Raw genomic sequence first — 15,151 nt, forward strand, 5'->3', positions numbered from 1 at the left:
CCCGGACCGTCTCTGCCGGTTTTCCTTCAATGGAAGGCGCCTCTGTCGAGACGGAAAGACACTTGGTATATCGGCCACCAGCCGCTGGCCTCTACGCCGCACCTCAGAGCAGTCTGCTTAATAAGCTCATAACCATCTGCTGGTAGAACGACACCAATGCACACCGGACGATGACGCACTTATGGTTATCAGATGTCGCAAGTTTTAATGGAAAATAAAAAAAAACGCCTTTGTTGAAAACGACAACACCTCATGCATGCAATGTAAGGCACCCCGTCAAAACAAGCGCAGTATCGAAAAGGCAACCAGATGGCACTTGAAGGCCGTTTCCTACCGATGACATCCACGACCACGTTGTGCTCTGCCCTGCCCGCCTCGTTTGCCGCCTCGCATGTGTATAAGCCGTCTGCGCTGACATCTACTGGGCTGATATCTAACTTGTGCTTTCGAGAAATCACGGAGGAATCCTGGAACAGCGTACCAATTCAGTTTAAATGACACGGCATCACCAAGATGGTCGGAGTACATCGCCCCCACACTTATATGAAACAGTAAAAGTATTGCGCGTCCTTCACAAGACGGTTCAATTTCAAAACATGATGTTCGATGTCCTGTGCTGCACTGTCGCAAAGTGCAAAGATATGTGCCTCGGAGCCTGACTTTAGCTTGTTGGAAAATCTGATTTTAATTTGTGGCAAACGGGAAGTAAACAGGGGTATAGTTTCAGATTGAGCGTGGGAAGGGAGGGCTCCACCCCAACCCCCAAATTAGGCTCCAACTCTTCTCCCTCCAACTTTGAGGAAAAAGCTGACCAAACTCTGGGAAAGAATCGTTTGTTGGCTATTTTGCTGGTAGACTGCGTCATCTTCCATCGCTCGGCTCCTTCCCTCGGCTCATATGGCAAAACTTTGCCCCTGGTGATAACTAAACCTGCTGCAATATCATAACACTTGCTAATTGACCTGATAAGTACGGCTCCCGATGTGGGGACTGCCGGACGTGACTCGTCACATGGACTGGATTGAGACTGGACTGGCATTGGGCGGACTGACTGTCCCATCACATGGACTGGACTGGGACTGGGCTGATATTGGATGGATTGAGACTGGACTGCCACACGAATTGGACTGATATTGGGCTGAAACTGGATAGACTGAACTGATCCGACACATGGACTGGACTCAGACTGGACTAAGGCTGGATGGACTGACACTGGCCCGTCACGTAGATTGGGCTGAAACTGATCTGATACTGGATGAACTGAGACTGACCCATCACAAATCATTCGGTCTCAGTCCGCCTACCTTGAACCAGGTAATGTTGGGCTGTGGCTGACCGATGACGTCACAGGTCAAGGTCAGCTCATCGCCGACCTTGGCCTTGACCCGATCCGGCCCGGGCGTCTCGAAGTAGGGCGGCACCACGACCTGCACGTCGAACTGGTGGCTGGCGCGGCCGGCGCTGTTGCGAGCCTCGCACGAGTACTGGCCTGAGTCAGCCTCTGTCACGCTGCACGCCAGACAGGACCGGTCTCAGGCCAGGCCCCCGGCACACTGCACAGGGTCAGAGCGGGCCTCACCAGAGCACTGGCAGCGTTGCAAACACCGTACAGTGCCGGGCAGTGCAGAGTCTCTCCATGGTAAGCGGGCCCCCAGTGTTCCACGGACAGACAAGACCTCCGTCCAATCTAATGGGCGGATGGATGCGCGCCCCTGACGCCTCGCCAGACCACGCATTCCGTGCAGCTGTCCACCTGTGACGTCACCTGAGCAGGAAGAGCAGACGGCCGTTCATGGTGGACACGATCCGGAAGGGGTCCGAGAGGAGTTGGCCGTCGCGCAGCCAGCGCACCTGAGCGACGCCCTCGATTGGACAGGTCAGCCGCAGCGGGTAGCCCAGCCGGGGCCGCACCGCCGAGGCCGGCGGAGCGTCCGCGATCAGCCGCGGCGGCGCTGGGGGAGGCGAAGGTCAGCATCGACTGACAGGTCAGCGGTGACAGCCACACGGGCACGGGGAAGGTCAGCACCGACTGACAGGTCAGCGGTGACAGTTACACGGGCACGGTGAAGGTCAGCACCGACTGACAGGTCAGTGGTGACAGCTACACGGGGCACGGTGAAGGTCATCATCGACTGACGGGTCAGCAGTGGCGACGGTACTGGGGGTGGCGAGGGCCAGTACGGACTGTTCCGCCAACGGTGGTGATGGCAACATCATTCGGCGAGGGCTAGCACAGAATGATGAGTCAGTTACGCTCCCCACCCGGCTGGAGGACTGTGTTGGAAGCTTCACGAGACATGGGACAGTCGTCATGTGTCTTAGAATCCTGTCACACCCTATCAAAATAATCAGACGGATTCATCTAACTGCATCATATCAGAGCACAAGCCAAGTGAACTTACGGACATGGTCATAAAGTTCATACGATACGACATTTCTCACGTTCCGCGCAAGTGTGCAGTTACTCGAATCTCGCCTGCCCGTAAAAATCCAGCACACAAAATGTCATGTCCACTCTTTAAGTCAAGCAACGTGCCTACTAATTAATTGTTAACGTTGTCCGATGGTAGTCTGGGATACTTACCCTTAACTCTGACGTTATATTTGGTCACTCGGGAACGGGCCATGCTCGAAGATACACACTGGTACTTCCCACCATCCTTTTTCTACGGAAAAACGAGACTAGGTTGCCATTTCAAAAGAGTTTTGAGGAGTAAACTAACAAACACAGATAACGTTTACTAACATGAGTAATGATGAACGACTTTCTGACATTTCATATTCAGTCTGCGGCTCATCTTATCACCACCTGTATCGATGAATGTTGAGAACTGGTCAGCATTGGGCCAATATCGCAATCACCCGGAACAACCGCCAACAGCGTTAGTTAAGCAGTGTTGCTTGAGTAGGTAAGCTGTATCAAACTACTCATTTCTGTATCAAACATGCTCATTACTGCTCGTATCGGCGCACCACACATACGCGCACGGTTTCACATAGTTCCGTCCGCACGTCCGAAAAAGGTATCCCATAATATAAACTCAAATCCAATGCTTGTACCGGTTTCTATCTACATTTATGACCACACTTTCAATCTTCTCCAGTTACGTTTCGACCAAACGCAAATGCATCGATCGTCAGGTTCGGTTGACAACGACCCTCATATGACCATGACACTATCAATGACGCATAATTTACGCTGCTTCTACTGCATCCTGCACATGCCGCTGGTCTCTGAGCCCGCCGCTAGGTGCCGCACCTGCACTTTGCCGAGGACTAGCTGGGGGCGGCGGCCGGCCGGCCGGCCGTGTCGCAGCCACACCGTGCTGAACACCAACGGACCGGCCGACGGGCAGGTCAACGTCACTGACGCGTCCACGTCCACGTCCACGTCCTCAGTGGCCGTCTGCGTCTGCGGCGCCTCTGAAACGGCGCGGTCGAACGGTGCACGTGCAGCTTCGGGTTGCCAGCCGTGGAAGCGGCGTTTTTAGGCTACAAAAGAAGCTCAGGCACCTTTCTACCCGGTGCCCGAACACCTTCACATCGAGTCTCTTATAAAGAATAATTCACTGAAAAGTAGAGCAGTTCAGTGCTTGCGGAGTTCCGACCAGAATGCTTGGAATCCAATGGTTTGAAGCTTGATCATTAACCTCCATACTCAAACACAATGGTTGCAACGCCTCTGTCTACACCAATAACCTTGCACCACGACCTTCTCCAATCATCTTGACACCCAGCGCCGGAGCACGGATGGACGCTGTCCCCCAGCCGTGCCCACCACCGACCAGCAGCACCGCACCCCCCGCCCGCCCGCGCGCACCGTTCACCCGCAGACTGAAGAGCTTGCGCGCCGTGCCGGCCCGGCTGGCCGCCACGCAGACGTACTGCCCGGCGGCGGCGGCCGTCAGACGACGCAGCGTCAGCGCCTGGCCGCCGTCGGCGAGCGTGTCCGGCTCCCGGAGCACGTCCTCGTCCTGCGGCAGGGGGGCGCAGCGGTGGGGCGAGGCGCCGCCGGTACCAGCGTGTGCGCGTGTGCGGCAGGGCGGCGCAGCGGTGGGGCGAGGCGCAGCCGGTACCAGCGTGTGCGCGTGTGCAGCAGGGCCGCGCAACAGTGGGGCGAGGCGTCGCCGGCACCAGCGTGTGCGCGTGTGCGGCAGGGCGGCGCGGCGGTGGGGTGAAGCGCCGCCGACATTAGTGTGTGCGCGTGTGCGGGACAGCGTGCGCAGTTGCGCACGCGCCTTTGATATTGCGTGTGTACATGCATACGTACAAGTTTTAGTTGCGCGTGCCTAAGTGTGCGCGTGTAAGTCACATGGGAACGGTGGAGATTTAGTGCAGGAGTCAAATCTAGGGAATCGGACCTGGAGGCTAACAGAATTGCACAAGCCATCAGACTTTGTGTGAAGAGCCCTAATAAGCCAGCCACAGTGCTTGGTCATTGAGTCCACCCTCTCCCGAGACCTCGTCACCGACCTTGTACCAGGTGATGGTGGGCGGCGGGTGGCCGGACACAGGGCAGCGGAAGGTCACAGAGCTACCCTCCCGGGCCAGCACGTCCTCGGGCTCCTCCGAGGCTCCCTCTATGAACGGGGCCACTGCAATCGGGAGACGGGATGATGAGAAGCGCGCGCGCAATGATGGGCTACGTCTTAGCAGAAGTTCGCCTGGTTTCGGACCTTGGTTTGCATATGACGCCGCAGCATAACAGGTTTCTGACATGCAGAGAAAGCGCTAATTCGCTTCCTTGAAGTGTGCAGTGGATTGCCTCAAAAGCTTAAGCGAGGCTTAATCGCACCCGGCTCCGCATCGGAAAATGGACGTTCGCTCTTAGCAAGAATCTGAAGCAAGAAGAGCTACGCTCAGCATTAGTCCCACCAAATCAATCGTCGCCGGAAGCCAAGGGCGGATCCAGGGTTTCATCAGGGGGGGGGGGGGCACGCAACATTGTGGGGTTCCCTGGACTTTGGGCCCTCCTCCAAAAAATGTTCTTGCATTTCGGTCATTGCATTTTAAGACAAGTCACATAACACACACACACACACACACACACACACACACACACACACACACACACACACACACACACACACACACACACACACACACACACACACACACACACACACACACACACACACACACACACACACACACACACACACACACACACACACACACACACGCACACACACACACGCACACACACACACACACACACACACACACACACACACACACACATATATATATATATATATATATATATATATATATATATATATATATATATATATAGGTACGTATATATGTATTAACTTATTCATTTATTTAAGAAGTACGGAAACCCATCTTAATGTGCACGGCCTTATAAAGCTAGGCGTGCTACGCATGCATACACATAGAATTCACTCACTTTCTACAGACCATGTTCAGTGCTGTGATTCTAAGGCTAAGTGCTTCGGAACAACGGGCAAAAAAACCTAAGCTAGCTGCTAACAACCATCAAAACCAAGTATAGGCTTGGTCCCTAGTTTATGGTTTTTAGGGCTAGCCGGCTGGGCGATGTAATCAGTTGATGTCTGATGACTAGTACGGAATTTTTCCTCTGTTATAAAGGAGTACAGCATATTTTAGCATCCTAAATATGTTAAGAATGTGATGCACTGGTATAATAAGTGTCACACACTCAATAGCTAATGCAAATGACACATACAACGTAAGATTACGTTTGGCAATTGCACGTAAAAATTCATTGGTGCATATTCGGCTACTGCCTAAGGCGAAGGCGCCAAGGCCAATAGGGACGGAACCTGAGTGATCATGGGTGCCGCAGGAGGCCAACAAAGTGGCTCCCGTCAACAAGTATAGGGTCCGCAGTGCAAGCAAAAAGAACCCAAGACCAGCGTGGTGGGCCCCCAAACGATCGGTAGTGCCTCGTCAGGCTGACATATAAGGCCCCGGCCAGAGCACAGGACCCTCCGAGCAGAGGGGAATTATCCAAGACCACAAATTAATACCACTATGCGATCAAGAGTGTGCAGGCGGTTCGACAACACGAGCCTCGATAGGAGTGAAGAGTCCTCCGCAACTGAGACCAAAGGGAGAGAGCCCTCGATCAAAGTAGATGGCCCCTGAGCATCGAGTGTCTCCGTGCCTTACCTTATAAAAGTCCTAGCAACAGCACAAGGCCCTTCAAACAAGTAGGGAGAGCCCGAGACTTAAATGAAGGGCCCCTGAACAACTGAGTGCGCCCTGGCATATGGGGCCCCGGAAAAGGCGTAAAGAGCCTTTCGGGCAAATGGGGAGAATCCGCGGAGGAAAACCTGATCGATCAACAATGCTCAGGCATGGAGGCAAATAGCGTCCCAACAGCATATTGGGCCCTACGAGAAAATACAGAGAAATCACTGGCAACATGGAAAGCTCCTTAGCGATCAGATGGACCCGGCAAGTGGACATATAGGGCCAGGAAACCAACAGCGCAATCGCTCTAGACAGCGTAATGAGCACCAGAAATTCCCCCCAAGCAACACTTTCTCAATGAGCAAAAAACGAACTTGGTCTGCTTATGAACTCTTTACTTTTGCTAACAATTGTTTTTGGTCGTCTGTAGGCCCAAGGGCATCCAGTTTTGTTGTAAGAAAGCTGCGTCCAGACGGACGGTTATGGGCCCCTTCGGAGCCTTTAGGTTCCCTCGGCATGGTCCATAGAGCATGGTCCCGTGTCTCCCCCCCCCCCCCCCACCCCCCTCTGCATCCGCCACCGGCCCGAGCAGCTCAATAGATGCGGTTCGCCAAGAACATAGAATCATCCATTCAAAAAAAGAATACTCACGACAAAATGATAGAATTTGCCCGAGCAGCTTATCAGAAGGGACTCGAGAAGAACGTAGGGCCCTCCATTCAAATAAGAAGTCCCCAAAACGCAGTGCGGAGGGTTCCGAAAGATGGAGTATACCCGACCAGATTATCAGGTGGCCCAGACAGGAGTGTAGGGCCCTAAATTCAAACATCAAGACCCTATGTGCACGGCCCCCGGACAATTCAGTGTGGCCGAAGCGGCGAACAGATGGGGTCCCCGACAAATACGTAGCGCCATCCATTCAGATAGAAAGTGCCCAAGACGCTATGTGGGGGGGGGGGGGGAAGGGTATGCGAGTGTACCCGAGTAGGTTAACAAGTGGGGCTCCGGTAAGAGCGTACGTTCTTATACGTTCAAGAACGTACGTTCGGCCTTCCGTTCAAATGTGAAATACCCACGACACGATGTAGAGGGCCCCGAATAATCGAGTGCGCCAGAGCAGGTTGATAGATAAGGCCCCCGAAAAGCGCGGAGGGATCTCCACTAAAAAAGGAAGTGCCTAAAACCACATGTAGAGGTCCCCTACGATCGAATGGGCCCCAGCATCTTATAACAGAAGGGGACCCGACATGAGCATAAGGCCCTCCATTTAAGTAGGAAGTACTTAAAACCCGCTGCGGAGGGCCCCCGAAAGATGGAGTGTGCCCAAACAGGTTATCAGATGACCCCGATAGGAACAGAGGGCCCTAAATTTAAACACTAAGAACCGATGTGCAGCCCCCCCCCCCCCCGAGCAATCCAGTGTGGCCGAGGAGGCGGACAGAGGAGCCCCCCAAGTGTGCAGAGCCCCATTCAAATAGCACGTGCCGAAGGTCCAATGAAGAGGGCCCCCGGACGATTGAAGGTGCCCGACCAGATCATCAGGTAGCCTCCCCCAAAAGCGTAGGGCTCCCACTAAGAAAAGAAGCACCCAAGACCCAGTATGAAGGATCCCCGAGCGACTGGTATGAACGAGCAGGCCATCAGATGGTCCCCGACAAGAGTGCAGGGCTCTAAGCAAGCGACAGAGAATTGGAAGCGCTCTAGACCAATGGATAGGGCCCGTGAACATATGGCAAGTGTGTCGGTAGGCTAAATGAGACCCACGTAAAGGGCCGCTGAGCAACCGAGAATGCCCCGGCAGCTCAAGATATGGGACCCCGGCTTAACCCCACAGAGCCTTTCTGGCGAATGGAAAGTACATGTGGAAGGGCTCGTGATTGACAAGAGTGCCCCGGCACGCGAGCAGGAAGGTTGCCAACAACAGCGCAGGGCCCTCCGAGCAAATGCAAGGAAATCAGGGGCAACGTGGAGTGCTCCCTAACGATCGAAATGATTCTGCAAGTGGGCATATAGGTCCCCGGAAACAGCATGGGGCCCGTAGACAGTGCAATGAGGCTTGAAATTTCCAGTTCACAACTTTTATAACAATTGGTTTTTTGACTTCTCATAAGCCCTTTACTTTCGCTTACAGCTGTTCTTGGTCGTCTGGAAGTCCAGAGATATCCAGTTTTGTTGCGTTTTGTGTCTAAAAAACTGCACCTGTTCGGCCGGCGACGGGCCCCTTCGGAGCCAATGGGTCCCTTCGGGCCCCAAGGGGGTCATGACCCCGTGCCCCCTCCCCCCTCTGGATCCGCCCCGACCAGAACCTATGAATGGTGATACACTGGTCCCACAGGTACAAAAACGCTGATAAGGAACCGTTCATGCGACCCTTCAGTGGAAGCCGATTCCTCTCACCGAGGACTTTGAGAGCCGACCGTCCCCGGGCCGAGCCAACGAAGCTCGAGGCGACGCAGGTGTACACGCCGAGGTCATCCAGCGAGGCGGCGGCCACCAGCAGCTCGCCGGTGTCGGCCACGTGGGCGTAGTTACCGGATATGGCACCAGGAGGCAGCGCGATCGCGTCGTCGCCCGTGTACCAGACGCGACTGCGGACACGATCGCATACACGCTAGGATATACACTCAGGCTCGAAGCCACGCACTGTGCGAGGTAAGCCTAGCCCCATTCAGCGTGACCCGCCCACTGTAAATCGTTCTGCCAAATGTTTAGGATACAGGCTTTGGTGGCTTAAGAAAGCAATCAAGCTCTGTCATGCGCACGTTTTACTGCGGATGAGGCGTGCCGTATGATTCGTGCCTGCCGATGCACGCGTCTGTTGTTTTGTCGTGCGGCATCAGACGGAAACAGCGCTGTGGGACGTTGTAAATCGAAGCATCGCGAGCTGTCTCACGTCCACACTCTTCGATCACCTCTACCTGCGAGGCATACTGTCCCGCACTGCACCCGCGCACGGCGGGGCGAATGGGTGGAGTCGAAGCCGGGTGCTGACAATGCTTCTAACACAAATACTGCGGACGCCTGAATTGCATGACACGACTTCTTCACGACATAATTTATGATGCGAAGACTTCTTATGCATAAACTTCGGCGTTAGCAGTAATTGCATTAAAATCCTGCCGTCGAGTCAGTCGAAGTAGACGCTCGAGCCCGCTGAGCATCAGCACAGACGGGCATCGACGCACCTATACGGCACGCGATGCCTTCAGAGTTCATTGGACCAGCACCTGCCGCCTTACACGGTTACGCCACCGTCTAGCACCACCGGCAGGTGCACAGGCTCACGTCACCGCCGCGTCACTCACGTGGGCTGGGGGTTACCGTCGATGGCGCAGGGTAGGCGCGCCTGCTCGCCCGCCTGCACCTCCACCTGGGCGGGCACGGCCACGGCCGGCCACGTGAGCACGTCCAGCGAGAACGCCTGAGTGGCGTTGCCGAGCGCGTTCCTGGCCAGGCAGGAGAGCTGCTCGGCGTCCGAGCGGCGCACCTCTTCCAACAGAAGCTCGCGGGCGGACGGGAACTGGCGGGCAGCGGCGGTATGGGGGGGTCACAGCGGAACGCCGTGGCTGGGCGGCCCGGCAGCGACAGCGCGGCCCCATACATGGCTTCGTGTTGATGTTGACCGAGCTGGATAACATGCCTGCAATTGTATTGCAGCTGTGGTCGTTAGATTTCGTGGACGTTTCTTTTTTGGGAAATACAATTGTTTGAATGGTTTTGATTAGTGGGTTTCGGTTTTGGGCAACGGATGAACATAGCATGCTGAGTATACCCTGAAGCCACTACTCAAGCTGTGTCGTCCAGGTCAAAGGATAACCTCGCTTCTGTCCTTTCGTCAAACAAAAATGCAGAGGGTTTTACGCGTCGCACAATGCTGCGATGGGCTGCCGTGTTCTTTATGAACGTTGATAGAATCCACAAATAGTAGCCAACGCTCCACCTGATGTGTACGAGCCTTAATAAAATGGTCTCAACCAAAAACGAACGTGAATGACTACCCTCCGCAGAGGAAAGTCAGCAGCCATGCATCTTTTGTACCAATCTGAATGGTATTCAGCAGGGTCGCCTGTGACTGACCAGATCCCATAGCAGCCGACGGCCATCTCACCTTAATGCGGCCGGTCTCAGCGACGATCGGCCGCGACTGGTTGAACCAGACGACGGTGGGCGGCGGATTGCCCTCCACCTGGCAGAGCAGAGAGACGGGCAGGCCCTCCTCCACCTGGACGGGCCGTGCCAGCTCGTCCGCGGAGGCCGTCAGCCGAGGAGGGTCTGCCGGTGCCGGCCGCCCGGTGACCGCACGGCGGCGCAAGCCACACCGCTCCCGCCGACAACCCAGGCCAGGCCGGAGTGACGCACTTGTTGAACAGAGGACTAGAAATTTGATTTGAAAAGAGAACAGCGTGGAGCGGCGGTGGCACGCGTTGTAGGTTAGAGGGATGTGCCGCAACAGCCCAGAAAATCATTGGCTACAAAATGGCCGTTCATACAGCGGAAAATAAGGTCAGATAAAAGAGCTAGAATTATTTCATAATGTAATATATTAAATAGCATCAAGCTGCTTAAAAAGCCATGAAACGAGCGTTCCTTCAGTGAAAGATGTTCAGATAATGCCAGTATAACGCATGGCTAACGTGGCGCACCATCCCCTCAAAGCTCTTGTGGATCCTAGCAGGCCTTACACACGCTGAACCAGTCTCTTTATGCACGCACAAGTGCATGCGGCACGCTCACACTCTGACACTCGCGCTGGACTGCTCCGGACCACTCACAGACAACGTCGAGCTTGAACAGGTACTGGACGGAGCCGGCCTGGTTTTCGACAACGCAGGTGATGTCGCCGGCGTCGCTCGGCACCGGGTACGTCAGCTCCAGCTGCAGGTCGTCCACCACGTACGCGGCCCCCTGCAGGGGCTCCGAGCCGTGCAGCCACTCCACCGCGTACTCTGCCAACAAGAGCCGCGGGCAGAACTGCTGTCACTCCGCTGCGTGCACTGGGCACGGAGTCAGGCCCGGAACAGTCGTCATCATACCGCGCACTCTAGGGTGGGAGCGTTAGAATGCTGCGACCGTTCCACGGTGCTTTCTGGGGAAGGGAGCCGATTACAGCGGCCACCACATCGGGTACTCCGGAATTAAATATTGCAATCAGATATGATTCGCTGCACCGTTCCAGCCGCCCCATCTTTCGAGTGTTGTCGTATTGCAAGTGACAGATGTGGGCCCGGAGGTGCCGCCCGGAAACGCTGCGCCGAGAGACGCTGCCCGGTGTCCCCGAGCTCACCTCCCAAGAAATCCGTGTCAACCGGACAGTCGAGCTGGATCGGGACTCCCACTGGAATCTCCATCATTTCCTCCGCGGCGCCGAAGATCTCGAGTTTCGGCACCTCTGGCCAGGGGAGAGCGCGTCAGCTGACTAGTCGCCCAGTCCACGGAATTCCTAACTCCGACAACACTCCAAGCCGCATGGGCACGAATGACGTCAGGAGACAGAGCTCAGATATGCATTAAAAGGATGCGTCATTGTGAGGCGTTCAAATGGAGTGCATGTGACACGGATGTCAGTTTATCTGACATCAGCTAAAAAACAAACAGCGACTTTCAAGCCGATAAGAAGTGTGCACCTCACACCCCTCCCTCTCATCCCATCCCCCACCCCCCGCCAGTCACTACTCACGCACCGATGAAATCGACGTCGATGACAGCCCTGTCGGTGCCGGCGGGGCTCTTGGCGAAGCACTCGTACTCGCCGCGGTCGAAGTGCGTGAAGCTCTGCACGGTCAGGCGGCCGCCGCGAGCGCGCACCAGACCCTCGGCCGTCACCTCCTGGCCGAGCCGGTACCACGTGATGCCCGGCGGCGGCTGACCCGTGACCGTGCACTCCAGCACCAGGTCGTGACCCTCGGTCGCCACGGCCCGCTCGGCCAGCGTGACGCGCGGCGGCTCTGGGGAGGGCACGGGTCGACGCCGATCATCGTGACAGGTACTGGGTTCTGCATCGGCGATTGCAACTGCACAGGTCATTAACACCGACGCCGCTGGTGGGACCAGGGCAGGTGAGAGTACTCGGAGCAGACCGCCACCCAGCTGCAGCGGCGCGTCAGTCGAGAGTGAGGGGCGGCTGAAACTCGGTCCATGGTATTCGTTGAAGACCTGACATCCAACTACCATCGTCATTGTCATTGGGGTTTTACGGCGTGCTTAGCTGCCGAGGATACATGATGTAGCTTACCTTACACCCTGACAGGGAAGACGGACACCACAGGGAATCGAACACCCGTACCTCTGGTTTCCAAGACGCCCAGCGTAACCATCACAGTATCAGTATCAGTCTGAAAAAGGACATGCGTCTCTCCGTGTTCGACCACGAGAGGCCAAGAGTGACCACTTACTCACCGCGCAAGCTAACAGGAATTAACCAGAACTCACCGAAGATCTGCAGACCGAAGGGCACCACGAGCAGACCAGCCGAGTTGACTGCGAAACACGAGTAATTGCCCGCGTCCGATAGCTCCACGTCGCGCACCGTCAGCGTGTTTCCGTCCATCGTCATCTGAAGCCGATCATGCCGCTGTTAGCTGATCACACAGTAGCGACAGCGTATGCTGGCGATGATGAAGCCGATCATGCCGCATGCTGTTGGCGCCGGCGCCGTCCTCACAGCAGCCGTGCCAGAAGCATAACAAGACGTTGGATCAGCCGTCTCGTCTCGCGGCGGGAGAACGGAGCCTAAGAGATGATATGGGTGCTAGGCATGTGAACGTTCGACGCTGCGCTTCGATATGGTGGCAACACTCAGGGTGGCAGCTGGGGTAGCGACAGCCAAACTTCAACCGGGCCACGTCCGCCGCGGTAGTCAAACGACCGTCACGTTTACAAAAGCAGAGAGGTGCCCCGTGTTAAGTGAATTCGCCTTTGCACCGATGTGCTACGAAACCCCCAATGCTTGCATTCGTGAACGAAATAAATTTGCTGTCGTTGTACTCATGGTCTTTTTGCTGACCTTGGCCACTTCCGGCTCCAGCTTTTCCCCGTCCTTGTACCAGGTGACCAGGGGGGCGGGGTGGCCATCAACATCGCAGACCATGGTGGCGTTGGCCTTTAGACGGGCCTTGACAGAATACTCGAGCTCCCGCCTCAGCTTCGGCAGCGCTGCGATGGAGACCGGCTCACGTCATAGCTCGCCCCGTGGCGCATTCCGGTCATCGGCCAGGTAAAACGACAGCTATGCTCACCAGTGAGCTAAGATACCACACCGAAGCCGCATCTCAGCAAGCTGGGGAGGGCAACATGAGCCAAGCAACAACATATCTTGAGTCCAAAGTGAATTTTGATTTGAAATGCATCTATGGAGTTAAATTGCTCGTCCTTGCACCTTCACCGCCATGCCAGCTCGCGCCAGGCAGATACCACAACCTGCGCTGTGCCCAGACGCGACTCACAGTACACGAGCACCGTGTAGACGATGCTGTCGTTGCCGACGCCGTTGCTGACGTCGCAGCGGTACTGGCCGCTGTCGGTCGGCTGGACGAAGCCCAGCTGGAGGGTGGAGTCGCTGGCGGCGTGCGCCACCTTCTTCACTGCCTGGTGGGAGGGGAGGACGAGAACTCACCGGGTCAGCCACAGACGGCAGAGCTCGGACTGAACGTCGTGCAGTCGGCGTCGGACACGCTGACTACGGCAGCAGGTGAGCGGACTCTGGACTGGAGAGACAGTGCCATGACTTGCACATGATGAAGTCTCGGTTGACCCAATGACATCCTCTCAGGACAATGTGCAGCCTCTCCTTCACTGAACTCTTCATTTCAGGTCCAGAGCAGGGTCAAGTGAGAATTTACCGTATCTCCGTTCTGAGTTCAGAGAAGGCTTCGATGGGCTCACAACGACCTCTTCGCCCCGGATCCAGAGCAGAGTACCACGAATATTGCTGGGCCTGGCACTGACCTCTCCGTCGCGGGTCCAGAACAGGGCCGGCTCCGGGTTGCCGGACGCGTGACACTCGAGCTGTAGTTCCGAGTCGTTCGGGACCTCCACTAGGAACGTGCCGTCCGGGTCGGCCTCCGCCTCTGCGCTCGGGTCCGCTCGCGCCGGGGCTGCGTGCAGGCACGGGTCAGGGCCGTGTCACAGACCAAAGGTAGTGACCTCAAGAGGGGTTGACCACTTTTCAGCTGTAGTCGCGTTCTTTAATCGTCGAAAGACTTGAGAAAGCTCACCAAAAACATGTGCCACAGATGCATTTGTCGATCTATGCAATAAAAGGAGCGAAACAAGCGGCGAGCTTGACCTACGTACAAAATTAATAATGAAAGTGATGCGCAACCGCCGACTGGACTTACTCAGAACATTGACGGTGAATGTCTGGGAGTCGGTGCCGGCCTCGTTAGCGGCGCGGCAGGTGTAGTTGCCGTCGTGGTCCTCGTCCGCACGCAGCACGTGCAGAGTCTGACCCCCGTCCGTGAGGTGATACAGGTCGGAGAGGGACGGGATGAACGCAGACCCGTCCTGCCGCGCAAACGACGCAGCGTTTGAAGAGTCTCCATCTCGGTGTTAAAATGCGGAGGGCGATTTGGCGGACTGGACATTCACTCGATTCAAGTAGGGCTAGCATTTTTAGCTGTACAACTTTTCGGAAGAAAACAGGCAACACTTGGTTAGTTTTTAAATCGGTATATTTATGCCATACTGATGATTTATTGCCATCGTGGAAACCGGACAGGACAGGAGACTGAGTAGGAGAATCCCTTTATATACATATCAATAAATTGAAATAATCGGAAAATACGAAAACGTATAAATCATTAAAATGCGACAAACATTTTTGGTCTATCCTTTTCCACCAAAAATAAGCAGTGCGGTAGCAGTTCCACAACCTACATGATCATTACCTTGTACCAGGTGATGTTAAACTCCTCCATGCTTTCAACAAAGCAGGACATTTCTAGTGTCGATCCACGCACAGCTTCTAACG

General features: G+C 55.4%; 1 protein-coding gene across 2 annotated transcripts in view; it reads right to left on the reverse strand.

Moving 5' to 3' along the window:
* The window catches only part of LOC119101431 (hemicentin-2), a 28,971-nt gene extending 13,827 nt beyond the window's left edge, over positions 1–15,144 (reverse strand). For both annotated transcript variants that reach the window (XM_037224768.1, XM_037224769.1), the window contains exons 1-20: positions 15,069–15,144; positions 14,520–14,685; positions 14,128–14,276; positions 13,626–13,767; positions 13,187–13,335; positions 12,613–12,736; positions 11,865–12,128; positions 11,468–11,572; positions 10,956–11,129; positions 10,292–10,455; positions 9,489–9,703; positions 8,581–8,771; positions 4,474–4,595; positions 3,821–3,974; positions 3,260–3,423; positions 2,585–2,666; positions 1,766–1,952; positions 1,305–1,509; positions 335–467; positions 1–42 (exon numbers count right to left, since the gene is read on the reverse strand). The exon at positions 1–42 is cut by the window's left edge and continues 56 nt beyond it. In XM_037224768.1, coding sequence (XP_037080663.1) covers positions 1–42; positions 335–467; positions 1,305–1,509; positions 1,766–1,952; positions 2,585–2,666; positions 3,260–3,423; positions 3,821–3,974; positions 4,474–4,595; positions 8,581–8,771; positions 9,489–9,703; positions 10,292–10,455; positions 10,956–11,129; positions 11,468–11,572; positions 11,865–12,128; positions 12,613–12,736; positions 13,187–13,335; positions 13,626–13,767; positions 14,128–14,276; positions 14,520–14,685; positions 15,069–15,119 — 2,983 coding nt within the window. In that variant the 5' untranslated portion in view covers positions 15,120–15,144. The remainder of the gene's footprint in view (positions 43–334; positions 468–1,304; positions 1,510–1,765; positions 1,953–2,584; positions 2,667–3,259; positions 3,424–3,820; positions 3,975–4,473; positions 4,596–8,580; positions 8,772–9,488; positions 9,704–10,291; positions 10,456–10,955; positions 11,130–11,467; positions 11,573–11,864; positions 12,129–12,612; positions 12,737–13,186; positions 13,336–13,625; positions 13,768–14,127; positions 14,277–14,519; positions 14,686–15,068) is intronic.
* Positions 15,145–15,151: the final 7 nt, after the last annotated feature.

This window comes from Pollicipes pollicipes, unplaced genomic scaffold, assembly GCF_011947565.3.
Source record: "Pollicipes pollicipes isolate AB1234 unplaced genomic scaffold, Ppol_2.1 Scaffold_4881;HRSCAF=5763_pilon_pilon_pilon, whole genome shotgun sequence".
NCBI lineage: Eukaryota > Metazoa > Arthropoda > Thecostraca > Pollicipedomorpha > Pollicipedidae > Pollicipes > Pollicipes pollicipes.